The sequence below is a fragment of the Lepidochelys olivacea genome (genome assembly GCF_965140295.1).
Source record: "Lepidochelys olivacea isolate rLepOli2 genome assembly, chromosome: 8".
Taxonomy (NCBI): domain Eukaryota; kingdom Metazoa; phylum Chordata; order Testudines; family Cheloniidae; genus Lepidochelys; species Lepidochelys olivacea.
In genome coordinates, this window is record NC_140418.1 from 37,008,109 (window position 1) to 37,024,520 (window position 16,412).

Here is a 16,412-nt window from a genome sequence, read left to right on the forward strand (position 1 = left end):
CAAGACCAGCCCTCACCCCCGGCCCCCACCACTTGGTCAGTCTCCCAGTGAAGAGCCCAGGGACTCATATCTCACACCCCAGTTCCAACATCACGCAAGAGAAATGATTCCTGCAGGATTCACGGCCAGGCCTGGAGCAGTGAGCTGGAGTTAGCAGACGTGCTGAGCTTGCCTCAGCCACCGCTGACCTCAGAATTGTGCTCCATATCTCTGTGCGATGGCCATGGCATTAGAAATCGCTCTGGGGACTCAAACACAGCCTCGGAGTGGGGAGAGCTGGGGTCTATTCCCAATCTTGCTACTGTTGCACAGTATCACCTTGGGCATGTCTGTTAGTGTTCGCTTCTCTGGGCTCTGTTTCCCAATGTGTAGAAGGGGGCTAATGATGCTCAGCTGCCTGACAGGCTGTCATGAGGTACTAACAGGAGTGTCAGATGTAAGACGTGGGAGATAATTGTCCTGCTCTAGTCAGCACTGGGGGGCCTCAGCTGGGGTACGGTGGCCAATTCTGGGTGCCACATCTTGGGGAAGATGGGGACAAACTGGAGAGAATCTAGAGGAGAGCAACAAGACTGGCAGAAGGTTTAGAAAGCCTGGTCTGTGAGGAAAGGTTAAAAACTGGGCATGTTTAGTTTGGAGAAAAGAAGACTTGGGGGGCCTGGTCGGTGGCTGGAGCCCCCCTTTGGGGAGGCTAGCCCCGGCTCCGCCCCTTCTGCTCACCCCCACCCTGCATCTGGAGCCCCAAATCTCCTGCTCCCCCGCACCCGAAGGAGCCCCAACCTCCCCCGCAGTGCCCAGAGGAGCTCTAAGTGCCCCCACCCTTGGCCAGAGGAGCCCCAGGCTGACTGAAGCCCCGAGGCCCCACTCCCACCTGCCTGGAGGAGTCCCAAGCCAGCAGCAGCTGCGCTGCACCTCCCCTCTCCAGACCCCAAGCTGCCCAGGGCAAAGTGTCTCTGGTCCGGAAGAAGCTTTTGCTATGCCCCATGCAGGTTCTGGGGCAGCTAAAGAGATGGTATTTGCTACTCAGTCCAGAGAGATTACTGATTACCAAGAAGCTGAATAACACATACCACCTCCTCAGCCGCCCCAGAACCCGCATGGGGCATAATAAATCAAAAACTTGCCCCCAAAAGCCCGGTGGCCACGGCAGCACCAGGGGAGGCAGAGCCTCCCCTGGCCTATTATACCTGCTGCCCATGTTGGGGGGCCCTGATAACAGTCTACAAATCTGTTAAGGGCTGTTCTAAAGAGGATGTGATCAATTGTTCACCATTCCACTTAAGGTTGGACAAGAAGTAATAGACTTAATTTGTAGCAAGGCAGATTTAGGTTAGACAGTAGGAAAAAATTTCTAACTCTAAGGGTAGTTAAGCTCTGGAGCAGGCTTCCAAGCCAAGTTGTGGAAACCCCGTCACTGAAGGTTTTTAAGAGCAGGTGAGACAAACATCTGTCAGGGCTGGTCTAGGTTTCCCCGGTCTCGCCTCAGCGCAGGGGCTGGACTTGATGACCTCTCAAGGCCCTGCATTTTTGTGATTCTATGAGCTCCATCCAGCACACTGAGGTCATTGGCCAGGTGGCACTAAAGACAGGCAGAGCATGCTGCTATTAGCCATTAGTAGGGCTCCGTATCTGTCACGGAGGTCATGGAAGTGATGGATTCCACGGCTTTCCGCGACCTCCGTGACTTCTGCGGGGGCCAGTGTGGCTGACCCCAGGGCCGCCCAAGCAGCTGGATCCGGGGCCAGCTGCTCAGGTGGCCCCCAAGACAGCCACACGGGCTGCTGCTGGAGTGTCCCTGGGGACAGCCACACCAGCTGCTGCTCTGGTGGCCCATGGCAGTTGTCCTGGGGTGGTCGGAGCAGCCACGGTCCACTGGTCCCGGCAGCGGTCCCCAGGAGGCTGGCCGGAGCAGCCATGGTCTGCTGGCCCCAACAGAGATCCCCAGGAGGCCGGCCAGAGCAGTCACAGTCCACTAGCCCTGGCAGCGGTCCCCGGGAGGCTGGCTGGAGCAGCTGCAGTCCATGGCTCTGGGCAGTGGTCCTTGGGCGGGCGGCCGGAACAGCTGCGGTCTGCAGCCCCCACCAGCAGTCCCTGGGTAGGCCAACCAGAGCAGCGATACTCCCCAGGCGGCCAGCCGGAGCAGCCATGGTCCACGGCCCTGGCCAGCAGTCTCCAGGCAGCTGGCTGTCTGGAGCAGCTGCGGTCCCCAGCCGGAGCAGCTGTGGTCTTCTGACCCTGGCAGTGGTCCCTGGCCAGCTGGCCAGAGCAGCCGTGGTCCACAGCCCCTGGCAGCTGGTGCCGCTGGCCCCGGGCCCCCCCACAGCAGGTCAGGGGCCGTGAATTTTTGTTTGTTGCCCGTGACCTGTCCATGACTTTTACTAAAAATACCCATGACTAAATCATAGCCTTAGCGATTAGAGTTAAGTGTCATGTTCTGTGCGTGACTGATTCATTGAAACACTTGGACCCATCCCTTCACCAGAGACTACAGCCTGGATTACTTGGAATTCCGCCTCTGGATTGGCCTCTGGGTGGCCTTTTTCGGACTGATTTTGGTGGCCACCGAAGCGAGTTACCTGGTGCAGTATTTTACCCGCTTCACTGAAGAAGGCTTCTGTGCCCTCATCAGCTTCATATTCATCTATGATGCCGTGAAGAAGATGCTGAGTTTGGCGGGCAGCTTCCCCGTCAACTGGGATTATAAGATCAATGATGTCACCCTCTATGGCTGCATCTGTAACTCGTCTGGCACAGGTAGGAGCAGGCTGGGAGGGTCCCTGCATCTCCGTTTGCCCGGGCGGCTGCATGTTTCTGTCAGTAGTGCTGGGACAGAGCTCTGTGCATTGGAACAGGTCTTAGAAAGCAGCAGTTCTGCAGTGCTTGTCCCCTCCGAAAAGGAACTGGTGTTATTATTCGTATTGTGCTAGCACCCAGGAGCCACGGGCACAGACCAGGCGCTAGGTGCTGTACAGACACAGGACACAAAGACAGTCCCTGCCGCAAAGAGCTGACAGACTGAGACAAGAGACAAGAGGCAGAATTCAGACTGATGGGGAACATAAGGAAACAACGAGACAATACTGTCAGCATGACAGGCTGGGTGGTCTCTGTATACCAGCCGACTGCCTGTTGTTAAGCCTTGTGCAGGCAGTACGGCAACGAAGAGATGTAAGGAGGCATTTGCAGGTGGACAGTGAGGTAGCTTTGCAGATGTTTATGGGGAGCACCTCCCAAGCATGAGGGCAGCAGGGGAGAAAGCACGAAGGGGCTTGTTTGAAAATTTAACCAGGGGGCAATGAAGCTTGGCAGCTTGGGCCCATCAGAGATGGGGGTGACCATCTCAGTGATGTATGAGAGATGAGCCAGAGTGTGGGAACGGGCCAGGAAGGGACTCAAAAGTAAAGATTAACATCTTCTTTTGGAAAAAGAACAGGAGTACTTGTGGCACCTTAGAGACTTGCTACTCTGAAATCTTCTATTGGGTGTGGGGGAGAGAGGGGAGCCAGCAGAGAGATGCAAATTGGAGAGTGATATGGTCAAAGTAAAACATGATCTTTGCAGCAGTGTTTTGAATAGATAGGCGCAGGGCAAGGTTGCATTGGTCAAAGCCAAAGGAAAGGATGTTGCAGCAGGGGTGCTGGAATGTGGGGGAGGGGGCCAAGGCCCCATCATTTTTTACTGTCCGTAAGGGCAAGTGATGGGGGGAAGGAGGCATAGAGGAATGAGTGGGGGCAGGGCCTTGGGGGAAGGGGTGGGACAGGGACTCGGGGCAGGGGGAATGGCAGCATGGGGGCAGGGCCTCAGGGGGAAGGGGTGGCGTGAGGGCAGGGGAAGGGATGGCATGGGAGGGCAGGGCCACTTTTAGGGAGCTTCCATAGCCCCTGTGTTGCAGTAATCAAAACTATTTTGTCAGTGTCCTCTTTGAAGAAGTGAGTGAGCGCATGCAGAGAGAGAAGTGGAGGCAGGAGGGGGAGAGGGTTTGAGGAAGGTGTCAAAGGGGGCTGGGGTTGTGGAGTGAGAGTCAGTCAGCGTGGAGAATTAGAGGCATTTGGCTGGGAAGGCAGCAGAACTGGAGGAAGAGAGAACAAATCCGTAGTGGAGGAAGTCAGCCTGGTTCCGAGATTTTGGCCAGAGTTGCTTGGCAGCACGAGAGCAGAAACAGACAAGGTGGATGTTGGGGGTGAGCCAGGGCTGGAGGCTGGGAGGTCTGGGACCTTGTGAAGGGAGACGGGGACAAAAGAGTCAAGGGTGGACGAAAGTGAAGCATGGAGAGAATCAACAGTCGTATCTATGGCAGAAAATGCCAAATGGCCCCCTCTGATCAAACAGAGCTGCTTCCCTGGGCATATCAGTCACTCCTTCCCCATGCAGTGGCAAACAGTACAACTTCTTACTTGTGTGAGCCCTGCAGGCCAGCACCATTGCAAGGGAGGGAGCTGGGCTGTGTGCTGACTGGTGCAGCATCTGCAGTGCTGGTAACTGAGTACAAGGCTGCCTTTGGCTCTCAGCTGCCTGCCCAATGCCAGCAACAGCGAAGGGGCTGACCAAATGTCCCTGAGGGTAGGTCTGTATGGCAGCACATAACAGGGGGCAGAATCTGGCCTGCAGGATTTTTACAACTGACGATGGTGTATGAGAAGGACGAAACCCAGCTTGACTCTCCGATCCCAGGATGAGTGTGTAGGGCTGTCAGTTAGGGACAGAATCTCTTTACGTGTGAACTCAGTAAATGGGACATGGTTTCAGTGAGGCTCAGTACACATGGGACTGTCACTTTCTAGAGCAGACCCACACCTTGACATGGGTTAGACTGAGTTGGGTGAAATACTGATTGCAGAGAATTCCCTGAAGAATGTGGCTCTTGTTCTGTGTGTGAACCAGTCCTGAGTTTGGGGACTGTAGGAGCCAGGCCCAGGGAATCACCAAATAGTTTGGATGAACCTGCTTTCCAGCAACTGTGACTCTAGCAATGGGTCAGTCAGCCCCTCTGGGCTCTTGATTAACTCCTGAAAACTCCCATTCTCTGGGGGTCGGGTTATTACCAGAAAGGTGATGGTAGTACAGGGCATCCCCTCATTAACAGAGCCATCCCCTTTGTGTATCCAGCCCTGCCAACAATAGCACAGTCCCTATAGGGTGAGGCCTTCACTGTGGTCCATATGTGACTGGAGCAATTGTCCCATGTCCTCCCTGCTGTATAATGTCTGTGTAGCAAACACAGCACATGTCCACATGGAAAGGGATATGAGGAATGTACTTGTGAGGATGCTCCTGCAGCACTTACATGGCCTCACCACTAGAGGGTGACAGAGAGCCATGCTGCATTGGCATGAGTCACATCCTGATGTATCATAGAATCATAGAATCATAGAATATCAGGGCTGGAAGGGACCCCAGAAGGTCATCTAGTCCAACCCCCTGCTCAAAGCAGGACCAATTCCCAGTTAAATCATCCCAGCCAGGGCTTTGTCAAGCCTGACCTTAAAAACCTCTAAGGAAGGAGATTCTACCACCTCCCTAGGTAACGCATTCCAGTGTTTCACCACCCTCTTAGTGAACAAGTTTTTCCTAATATCCAATCTAAACCTCCCCCACTGCAACTTGAGACCATTACTCCTCGTTCTGTCATCTGCTACCATTGAGAACAGTCTAGAGCCATCCTCTTTGGAACCCCCTTTCAGGTAGTTGAAAGCAGCTATCAAATCCCCCCTCATTCTTCTCTTCTGCAGGCTAAACAATCCCAGCTCCCTCAGCCTCTCCTCATAACTCATGTGTTCCAGTCCCCTAATCATTTTTGTTGCCCTTCGCTGGACTCTCTCCAATTTATCCACATCCTTCTTGAAGTGTGGGGCCCAAAACTGGACACAGTACTCCAGATGAGGCCTCACCAATGTCGAATAGAGGGGAACGATCACGTCCCTCGATCTGCTCGCTATGCCCCTACTTATACATCCCAAAATGCCATTGGCCTTCTTGGCAACAAGGGCACACTGCTGACTCATATCCAGCTTCTCGTCCACTGTCACCCCTAGGTCCTTTTCCGCAGAACTGCTGCCTAGCCATTCAGTCCCTAGTCTGTAGCTGTGCATTGGGTTCTTCCGTCTTAAGTGCAGGACCCTGCACTTATCCTTATTGAACCTCATCAGATTTCTTTTGGCCCAATCCTCCAATTTGTCTAGGTCTTTCTGTATTCTATCCCTCCCCTCCAGCGTATCTACCACTCCTCCCAGTTTAGTATCATCCGCAAATTTGCTGAGAGTGCAATCCACACCATCCTCCAGATCATTTATGAAGATATTGAACAAAACCAGCCCCAGGACCGACCCTTGGGGTACTCCACTTGATACCGGCTGCCAACTAGATATGGCATTTTTAGGACTCACTGCAGGCCCCAGATACAAGGTTGGGTGCTCAGACAGAGTTAAGGGGGAGAGTCGTATCAGTAACTAAAGTGTTACAGGCCCCAGCGCCAAGGTCCCATCTGCATGTAGGAGGCATCTCAGCCTGGGTGTGAGCTCAGCCGGAGAGCGCAGCTGTCTGTCCCCTGCGGGGATCCGGAGCAGGCACCAGCCTGCCCGGTCATGACCCTCATGGAAACACTGAACTCCAGCCCTTCCCCCCAGTCCAGTGGCGGTCTCCTGTGCACTGAGAGCAGGGGGAGTCAATGTGGTGATAGATCCTGAGTCCCATCAGAACTGTGCTGGGCTTGTTTTCTGCTACTGCTAATTTCTCTCTGCCTGTTGCATTGATCTGCCCAGTGTCTCCCATGGACTCAGACGTCCTTCAGGTCCATCCCCTCCATGCTCCCCAGTCTCGATCTGCCAGTTCTTTGTGGAGGAACACAACTCTCTGCAGGGTGGGTGTTCCTGTTCCCAGGGGGGAGAGGAGAATTGTCTGCTGTGGCCGTGTGAGGCAGGGGCTCAGCAGAACACTAGAGGCCTCGGTCCATTCTCCAACCCCTCAACCCCAATTCTATGGAAGCCAGGAACCTCCTGCTCCCCCTGCACCATCCCCTCCCAGCCAAACTCCTAGAGACACTCTTAGCAGGACCTCTCTGTCAGCAAACTCCCAAAGACTGTCAAACCCTCTTCTCCTCTGAACCAGAGTGGGGAGAGGACATGGCTATTTTCTTCATAAACCTTCACTCTATTGTTTGTCTGGCTTCTCAGTACAGCTGCAGAATAACCCAGACCCCACGTGGCCACATGCCAGCCCAGGGAAATCTCAGGATCTGGGAAGAGCCCAGCTCCACCATTGTAGCTCTCAGCAACGGGACAAATTCTTGTGGTCTCCTGATGCAGGGATTTCCTTGCCCTCGGGTGTGTCTGTGACATAAGCCTGGGCATCCAGCCACTTTGCTCCCACTGCGCTGAGCTACTGAGCATCTCCTGGGAAGACAAGCCAGCCTCCTCTCCCACTCTGGCGTGGCGCTGACCGCATCGCCCTCTTCACAGCTGGGCTTTGTGCTGAAGGGATGACCTCATGGTGCACAGCTGGGATGCTCTCCGTGCTTCTTCGCTTTGTCCCACAGTCAGGCAGTTTTTTACCTCCTCCACATCTTGATGAAAGTCCTTTGCTAGTGGATGGTGTGAGGCAGCCACTCCAACAGGCCTCACAATCAGGAGGTGTGGGGCAGAAATGTCTCTAATTTTCAGTCTCTCCTCTGTCAGGTTGGTTGCACAATCACTTATCTCTGGGTTTCCATTGCACATGGGGTCTCCTACTGTCTTCTCCCAGTTTGGGATCAGCGAGCTGCCAGTCTTGTATGGCTCTGCTTTGATTTCTGGATTTCACGGTGAGAATCTGCTAGTGGAAAGGTTCTGATTAGAGACTCGTAGCTGCTTTTGATTTGTGACCCTTTTCCCTGGTTAATTTATTGTCCTTTTAGTTCTTTGAGTTGGGCTCACTTCTGAGATCTGTCTCTTGACTCTTCCCTGTCCCTCCTCTACTCTTATCTCTCCTTCCTCCACTCTACTCCTCTGCACTGAAGTCAGGCAGGGTCCTTCTCTTCCGTGCTGCAGCAGGAGGCGCACCAAGCACAGAGAGACAGCATTACACGTTCAGTTGCTCTCAGGGGACAGAGCATGTGCAGTCTGGTCAGCACATATGAATGGTGTGGGGATGGAGCGTGCTCAGTGCAGTTGGAATCCTTCGAGAATTTAGGTGCTAGACTCTAGGAAACCACTACTGAGCGTGTGTGAACTGTGATTTTCCCAGGACTTACAGAACTTGGGCCAACTTTGGCGGCTGGTAAAACACACCCGTTTCTGACACCAGGGCGACCCTCCCTGCCACATTTCAAGTCCCTGCTCCAAAGTAGAGAGCTTCTCAAGGAAACAGTTTTAAGAATTCTTAATATGGGCAAAACAAAGCGTTTCCCCCAACTTCGTTCTCAGATATGGCTGGAGCATTTTAGCTGAACCCTTCCAACAATCGTCAGCCTGAGGCAGGTGCCTGGCATGAAACATTTCAGCCCGATCCATTACAGTTTGCCCCACTTTAGAGCAGCTGAAATCCAGGTCTTATAACAGGAAGTGTCAGGCAACCTTACCTCTAAGCAGTGCTACCAGCCCCACCTCCAATCAGGGGACACCAAGAGAAGCCACTTGAAATGAGGAAACAGAGACAGCCCCATGTGCTGTCCCCACAGGCCACAAGCAAATGTTCTGTGGGGCACAGATTGGGAAGCACTGCTGTAGCACAATCCCCTGGGGCAGAAGCCCCATAACAGCTCCCACAAGCCGGGAAGGGGAGAACACACCAGCAGAGGAACCAAGGTGATGGTGGCAAACATCCTGTTAGTGCCACTATATGGTTTGTGGGTTTCCATAGGCGGGATGAGCTAAATGGAAAGAAAAGTGCTGGGGGGAGGGCCGGGGAGGAGGGGCAGGTGTGGAGGGGAGCTGAGTGGAAGAGACTGTGGGTGTGTCTACACTGGAGCTGGTGGTATGATTTCCAGTGGGGGTAGGCACACCAGCGCTAGCTCTGATCTAACTAGCGCACTAGGAACAGTAGCATAGCCACGGCAGGAGGCACTAGCCACCCAGAGGACATACAGGGGTCTTGGACAGGATTGTGCTTCTCGCCCCGTCGTGGCTACCCTTCTGTTTTTAGGTGCTAGCCATCAGCGCTAGTGAGGGTGTATCTGCAAGAAAATACACCCTCGACTCCGATGTAGCCGCACCGCCTGCGGCGGGGGGTGGGAGGGGGAGCCTGGATCAAACAGCCAGTCAGTATAGGCTAGAGAGAAAATTCAGATTTTGCTTGGACTGTCCAGGGGTCCCTCCCCAGCTGGCTGGAGTCTCTGGTTGCGGTAGCTGCTCTCTGCAGTTCTCCCCCAAGGCCTCAGGGTGGGCAGGAGGGAAGGCACCGGCTGGGTCCTCTAATGCCGTGGTTTCCAAACTACGGGTCGCGAGCCAGTACTGGGTCACGGAATGTAAGGCACTGAGTCGCGGCAGCTCTGGTCAGCACTGCCAACCGGGCCATTAAAAGTCCCGTTGGCGGTGCTGCCCGGCTAAGGCAGGCTCGTCCCTACCTGTTCTGACATTCCACTGCGCCCTGGAAGTGACCAGCAGCAGGTCCGGCTCCTAGCCGGGGGGCTCACGGGGCTCTGCGTGCTGCGCCAACCCCAAGCACTGTCTCCGCACTGCCATTGCCCAGTTCCTGGCCAACGGGAGTTGTGGGGGGACGGTGCCTGCGGGTGAAAGCCGCGTGGAGCCAGACTTGCTGCTGGTCGCTTCCAGGGTGCAACACAGTCCGCGGTGCCAGGACAGGCAGGACGCCAGCCTCTGTTGCCCCGCTGCTATGCCGCTGACTGGGAGCTGCCTGAGGTAACCCCCCACCCCAATCCCCTGCCCCAGACCTGAGCCCCCCTGAAACAGGGAGCCCCTTCCTGCACCCCCAAACCCCTCATCTCCGGCTCTACCCCAGAGCCTTCACTCCACCCCAGAGCCCTGATCCCCTCCTGTACCCCAATCCCCTGCCCCAGCCCTGAGCCCCCACCAAACCTAGAGCCCCCTCCTGCATCCCAAAGCCCTCATCCCTGGCCCCATCCCACAGCCCTCACCCCCGCACCCCAATCCTCTGCCCCAGCCCTGAGCCCCTCCCAAGCCCCAAACCCGTCATCCCCAGCTCCACTGGGTCACGGGCATCAACAATTTTCTAAACTGGGTCGCCAGAAAAAAGTTTGAAAACCACTGCTCTAGTGCCATACGAGCATGTGTGTGTGTGTGGTGGGATGTCTCCCAGGGACAGTTCTGGGTCTAGAGGGATGTTGCAGAAGGGATGGCCCCATGGCCCCTGCTTTAGCCCTTCCTGTGCCTAGCATGCCTAGTATAGGGGTGTGAGAGTCTTCTGTTTGGGGAGGCTCACACGTGAGTGCCAGAAACTCCCTAGAAGTTGGGGGGACACTGCTGCCTTGGACCATGGCCCTGCTCCCGCTCGGCCTCTTCCCCTGAGGCCCCACCCACCACTTGCTCCTCTCCGCCCCCTTCCCCAAGGCCCCGCCCACTCGTTTCTCTCTGCCACTTCCCCCAAGATCCCACCCACCTGCTGCTCGCTCTCCTCTGCCTCCTCCCCTGATGTCCCCCATCCTACACTCGCTCCTCTCCACTTCCTTCCTGGAACATGGCAGGCCTATGCCCCCATCACCTTTTCCTGCCTTAGGCAAGTGACAGGAGAGGAGGAGAGAGAGGAGCAAGCGGTGGAGGGGGGCCTCAGGGGAAAAGGCGGAGCACGGGTGGGGCCATGGTCTGGGCACTGGTGGCCACCCCCACTTCTATGGAGCTTCACTTTGGGCACTCCAAAGGTAGTGGCGGGCCAGCACGCCTCGAGAGGGGTGACCCATGCCACATCCACAGCATTTCCCCCCTACGTGGCTGGCCTTTTTGGGGGAGGCTTAGCCTCCCCTGGCCTCTTTTATGTGCTGCCCATGTGGCTGACTCTCAGTTAGCACCATCCCTAGGAGATGAAGCCTGCTTATCTGGGTTTAAGATTAAACTTGATCAGTTTATGGAGGAGATGACATGATTTTGGCAATTAATTGATCTTTAAATATTCATGGTAAATAGGTCCAATGGCCTGTGATGGGATGTTAGATGGGGTGGGATCTGAGTTACTACAGAGAATTCTTTCCTGGCTAGTGAATCTTGCCCATATGCTCAGGGTTCAGCTGATCGCCATATTTGGGGTCGGGAAGGAATTTTCCTCCAGGGCAGATTGGAAGAGGCCCTGGAGATTTTTCGCCTTCCTCTGTAGCATGGGGCACAGGTCACTTGCTGGAGGATTCTCTGCTTCTTGAAGTCTTTAAACCATGATTTGAGGACTTCAGTAGCTCAGACATAGGTGAGAGGTTTATCGCAGGAGTGTGTGGGTGAGATTCTGTGGCCTGCATTGTGCAGGAGGTCAGACTAGATGATCATAATGGTCCCTTCTGACCTTAATATCTATGAATCTATGAATCTATCCAACCACAGCCCGCTAGCCCCAGGCTCATGGGGAGGAGCCTTGCTGATAGCTGACATCCAGCACAGTCCACACCCCCATCCCCGACACTAATGACTGGGGAGCAGCTCCACTGTCTCACACCACCCACAGGCCGGAGCCCTCTGAAACCTGCTGTGAATGCTCAGGGAGACCCTGGCTTGGTGCCATGGTTTGGGGAGGGGAAGAGAAATGTCTGACAGTTCATCTCTTGTAGGCAACGCCTCCATGCTGACTGAGATGCTGCTCCCAGCTCCTGGCAGCACTGGGATGGTAAGGACCATTTTCTCCAGCTGCTGGGGTGAGTGAGGGGATGCTGAGGTCCTCGCAGGCGTGTTCTGGAGCAGGGCTCCCTGTGCTTCTGGCGCAGTGCCAGCATCACTGGATGTCTGGCTCCCTCCCAGGACCAGACTGTCTCAGCGACTAGGCAGTAAAGTGATGGTGCTGGGCCAGGCCTTTTACCCAGGGACTCTGCATAGGGGACCCTGTCCCCCTTACATAGGGGGACCTGCATGTTTCATGGTGACCTTGTTTCCAGGTGGTGACCCTGGGCTCCAAGGACACTGGCGTCAGCCTCATAGAGGGGCACTTCCCTTCCGCTAGGAGGGGATGTTCCTTCCATAACTGCTTCTCCCTGCCTGCCCTCTGGGAATGGCCTGGCAGCCGCTCACCCATGGTGCCTCAATGACCTCAAAGAGCCGTGCACGTGGGCATGTGTCCACATGGCCCAGGAAGTTCCGCCGGATGAGCCCTGTTCAGGAGCAGGCCTGGGGTGCAATCCCTCAAGGCTTGTCTACAAACACGTGGCTCAGTGAGCCCGGTGTGAGCAGGGGACGGACGGATGGACAGATACAGACAAGCAAATGGTCAGCACGAGCAGCAGCCTCTAACTTTCATCCGCACTAGCCAGTCCCAAGTGTGCTTTCCTCCCCGACCCGTGATTGCGCCACCAAGCTGCAGGGTAACTGGCCATCCTCAGCCAGTGCCACCCACCCGTCATCTACCAATGGTGCTGGCTTGGACTCTTCTGATCCCTTCTCTTTGGCCTGTGGGGTTTTCTTCTTGTCCAGCTGGCTGGCTCTCCTCTGCCTCTGAAATGTCTCTCTCTGTCTCCACAGCAGCAGGGTCTGGAGGCTGCAAACTGGTCCCTGCTGACCCGCACAGAGTGTTCGAGAGTGGGAGGCCACCTGGTGGGGAACAGCTGTAACTACATTCCTGACATCACCTTCATGGCCTTCATCCTCTTCTTGGGGACGTTCCTCTGCTCCATGACTCTCAAGAGCTTTAAAACCAGCCGCTATTTCCCCACAGCAGTGAGTGTTTCTCTTCCTGCCCCCTGCTCTGTCAGCATCGAGGGCATTGTGAGGAGGGTGCAGCTGTGTCTTCTTGTGCAAGGCTCTGTACATTTAGATGGCTTTGTGCAGACAGCTCCTGCTCCCCCTGCTGAGTGTAGGCACCTGCAGCTCTGCAGCTTCCTGCTGCGTTCTCTCCTGGCTGCGTGTCTCTCACCCCAACACACATACAGGGCCTCCCCCAACAGGTCTCAGAGTGGTGGCACCAAGTGGGTAAGCAGCATTATCCCCATTTTACAGACTGGGAAACTGAGGCTCAGAGAGACTGAGGCCAACATTCCCAAATGTGCTTACTGCCTGCGGGCGCCCAACAGAACACTGCTGGCAGTTCAAGCTGGACCCCTAGCAAAGGAGGCACCCAAAATCAGTGGCCTCTTTTGAAAATGTCGGCCAAGACCACAGAGGTCGAGGAAGGGGAGCTGTGAATAGAACTCAGGGCCCCAATTCTGAATGGGGGCCAACACCGCTGCAAAGGACAGTGGGGAGCCCTCCTCAGTAACACTGGGCTTCCCAGCTCCCACCAGACAAGAAAGAAGTGCTATTTAGCCTTCCCTGGGTTCCTCTTTGGGGTTGGGGCCTCAGCTTCACCTTCATCCTGCCCAAGAGGAATTTAGTGTATCCACCAGAATTATTTGCCCTTAATCAAAGCTAGCGGCTTCCCCTGGTGGTGTGGTATACTGGGCACGCATGGGATACTGGCTTTATAAGGAAAGGCAGAGAGCCTGGGCCTTGCTGCTCACGAGCCACCAGACTTTATTCCACACTCTCCATAAATAACCTTCCGCAGCTTCCTAGTGAGCCTTCTGCGGGGTCATAGCCCAGCAGTCTGTCCTATGCTGCCAATTACTATCATCAGAACTAGAAGCAGGGGGCATTCAAAACACTTATTACCTCATCTCCCGCATTCCCTCCATCCGAGTGCAGGGGGGTCACCAAGATCTCTTATGAGAACATAAGCAAGTGCTGGCTTCCTTGTGTGATGTCTCTTGCTTTACACTGTGGGGTGCTCCTGGAGGACAGGGCCAGGGGTATCTCTGGGATGTGCAGATTGCTCCCCGAGTGCACAACAATTAAGCATGCATAAAGCACAGCACGGCCCAGTCTGGGTCCCAGATAGCAAGTGGGACACCTTTTTCCCTGGGGACGGAGGGCTGTAGTTGCATATATAAGACAAAGCCCCTAACAGCAGGACGTCTGGTCGCCCTACCTGGGGGCGTCTGCTAAAGCCCTCCCAATGGCTTTCTTTGCTCCCTTAGCTGAGAAAGCTAGTAAGCGACTTCTCCATCATCCTGGCCATCCTCATCTTCTGCGGGATTGATGCCATTCTGGGGCTAGAGACCCCCAAGCTCATCGTCCCCAGCGAGTTCAAGGTGAGAACTGACTGGGTAGTGGGTGGGGGAAAACAGAGGAACTGCTGGGAAGGGGACCTCATGGATGCCTGGGGAGAAGTGATGGAATGTGGGGAGCTGGGATGATATATACAGGCAGTGATAATGGATTTGTGGGGAAGGAACTGTACATGGGGCACCCATGTTAGATTCTGATGCAAACTATGCATCAGGTATGGAGGCTTTTTGCAGAGCCCATAAAGACAGGGCTGCCTGGGTGCATCTTCTCTGCCAGTTCAGGGATGCAGCCTGTGGCAGGTCCCAGCATGCAAAGGGTCATCCAGGTCCCAGTGGCCAGCCTGCAGTGCAAGCTGGGAACTGCATTCTCTAAAGGCCTCACCCCCACATTGACAGTGGAGATGGCTGCACTCTGCTCTGCTCCACGCAGATCAGATGTAGCCCTTGGTTTCCCATGATGTTGCCTCTCATCCCTTGGGTAGGCGAGATTTGCAAGCCCTTGCTCCTGTGAGAGCCCTCCCCGTTTCTCTCTGGGCCAGAGCTGGAGGGTGTATTCCTGGATCACAGCCCCAAGGCTGACACTGGGGATCCACAGCAAAGCTGCTCAGTAGGCTGTCCATAGACCCACTGAGCAGTTAATTAGTCCTACGTTGCTTTGAGTTGGCCTGTTCTTGCTGCAAAGGATATATCATTCCTGCCGCTGCTCAACCCCAGGCGCTGGAAGTGCTGCAGGGCTCATGTTATCTGGAGACTGGATGGCTCAGGCAATGGTGCCCACAGGCAAAGACGAGTGATGCAGCTGCCTGGGGTCCCATGTTGTCCCTCACTATATCCCTGCCTGCCAGCCAGAGCCACAGCCCATATCCCTCATCCCTGTTCTCCTCAGTGTCCAGGCATTGTTATAATGGGCCCCCAGCCTCGGGCCAGCCCTGGGCTCAGATGACTGGTAATGAAATACAAGGTGTTCCCCTTCATACAGCCTCACAGCTTCGCACCCAGCTGGAATCAGAGCAGCTGGAAGCTGTTACCCTCTGATCACGGTGATCTGATCCTGATATGAGCTGAGTCCCTCAGTCCAGCATCTAGTGAGCCATCCACCCTACAAACTCCTCCATTGCAACTGGCACATGCAGGCCCACTTGTTGGAAGCTTCAGCAGAGAATCCTGCATGGGCCATGGAGAGTGAGGCCCCTAGCGAGACTGTGGGTGGTGGTGAGTGTGGTCCCCTTCCCCCGCCAGCCCTGCTGCTGGCCCCACTCTCTGGATCTAGGGCACCACCCCATTCACTGTAAAAGAAAGGGATTCCATGCTGCCCAGTTGGGTGTTGCTCTGGGCCTGCCCCCTCTGCTCCAGGGTTTGGATGGGCCCTTGCAGGACCAGCTGCTATAAGGCCTGCCCATCTAATTCCCTGTACCCCACAGTCTTGTCCCATCTCCTTCAGCACTAGAACTAGAGCAGGACAAAGGAGCCCTTGAACCTGCTCAGGCCAGGAGCCAACATGCCAACAGGGGTGGACAGCTTGTTGAGACGCCCCTGCAGAGCTTGCAAACTGCCTGGGAATCCGAGGAAGCCCTCGGAGCATAAGGAGGAGCTCTGAAGGAAGGGGAGACTTTTGCTTGAACTCCCCTCCCAGAGGGCCGGTTCAGACGGGTACCCCGCAGACTGGGAGTGTAGGTAGTAAGGGATCCACTGTCCCAAGGCCCCATGCTCTGAGGCCAGAAACCTTCTCCAGAATTTTCCAACCCATCACGGAGGCCACAAAGAAAGCAAGGGAACAAGAAATGGAATCTGGGAACTTCTCCTGGAGAGACCGTGCCTTTCCAGGCTGCGAACTCAGTGCCCCATTCTGAGTCACAGCATCAGCTCCACCTGGGTGGCGCAGGAATAGGGGCCAGGTTGACAGCCCTGGGGACTGACCTCATTGAGTTAGCCATGGAACAAATGGACAACGGTAGGGCAAGCACCCTCCAGGTGCCAGCGTGCCCCACCCTGCCCAATCCTGGGCCTGCCGAGCCAGTCCAACTAGGGGGCAATCAGGGAAAGCTGCCATGGTGGTGTCATGACACAAAGAGCTCTCCACTTACAACAGCACTGAAAAGTCCATCTAAGTTACAGGCCACCAGATGATAATGGCTTTCTATGGCCTCTCCCTTTCCCTCCTTCGCTCGCCTGGCCAGTCTATGGCAACCCTTCTCTTTCAAGGCCAGCTTCTCCACACTGCCCCTAGAGGTGA

General features: G+C 55.3%; 1 protein-coding gene across 1 annotated transcript in view; it reads left to right on the forward strand.

Annotated features, from left to right (window-relative positions):
- The window catches only part of SLC4A9 (solute carrier family 4 member 9), a 53,112-nt gene that overhangs the window by 12,516 nt on the left and 24,184 nt on the right, over positions 1–16,412 (forward strand). Inside the window, exons 11-14 of the mRNA XM_084637440.1 lie at positions 2,483–2,754; positions 11,699–11,754; positions 12,600–12,794; positions 14,090–14,203. Coding sequence (XP_084493566.1) covers positions 2,483–2,754; positions 11,699–11,754; positions 12,600–12,794; positions 14,090–14,203 — 637 coding nt within the window. The remainder of the gene's footprint in view (positions 1–2,482; positions 2,755–11,698; positions 11,755–12,599; positions 12,795–14,089; positions 14,204–16,412) is intronic.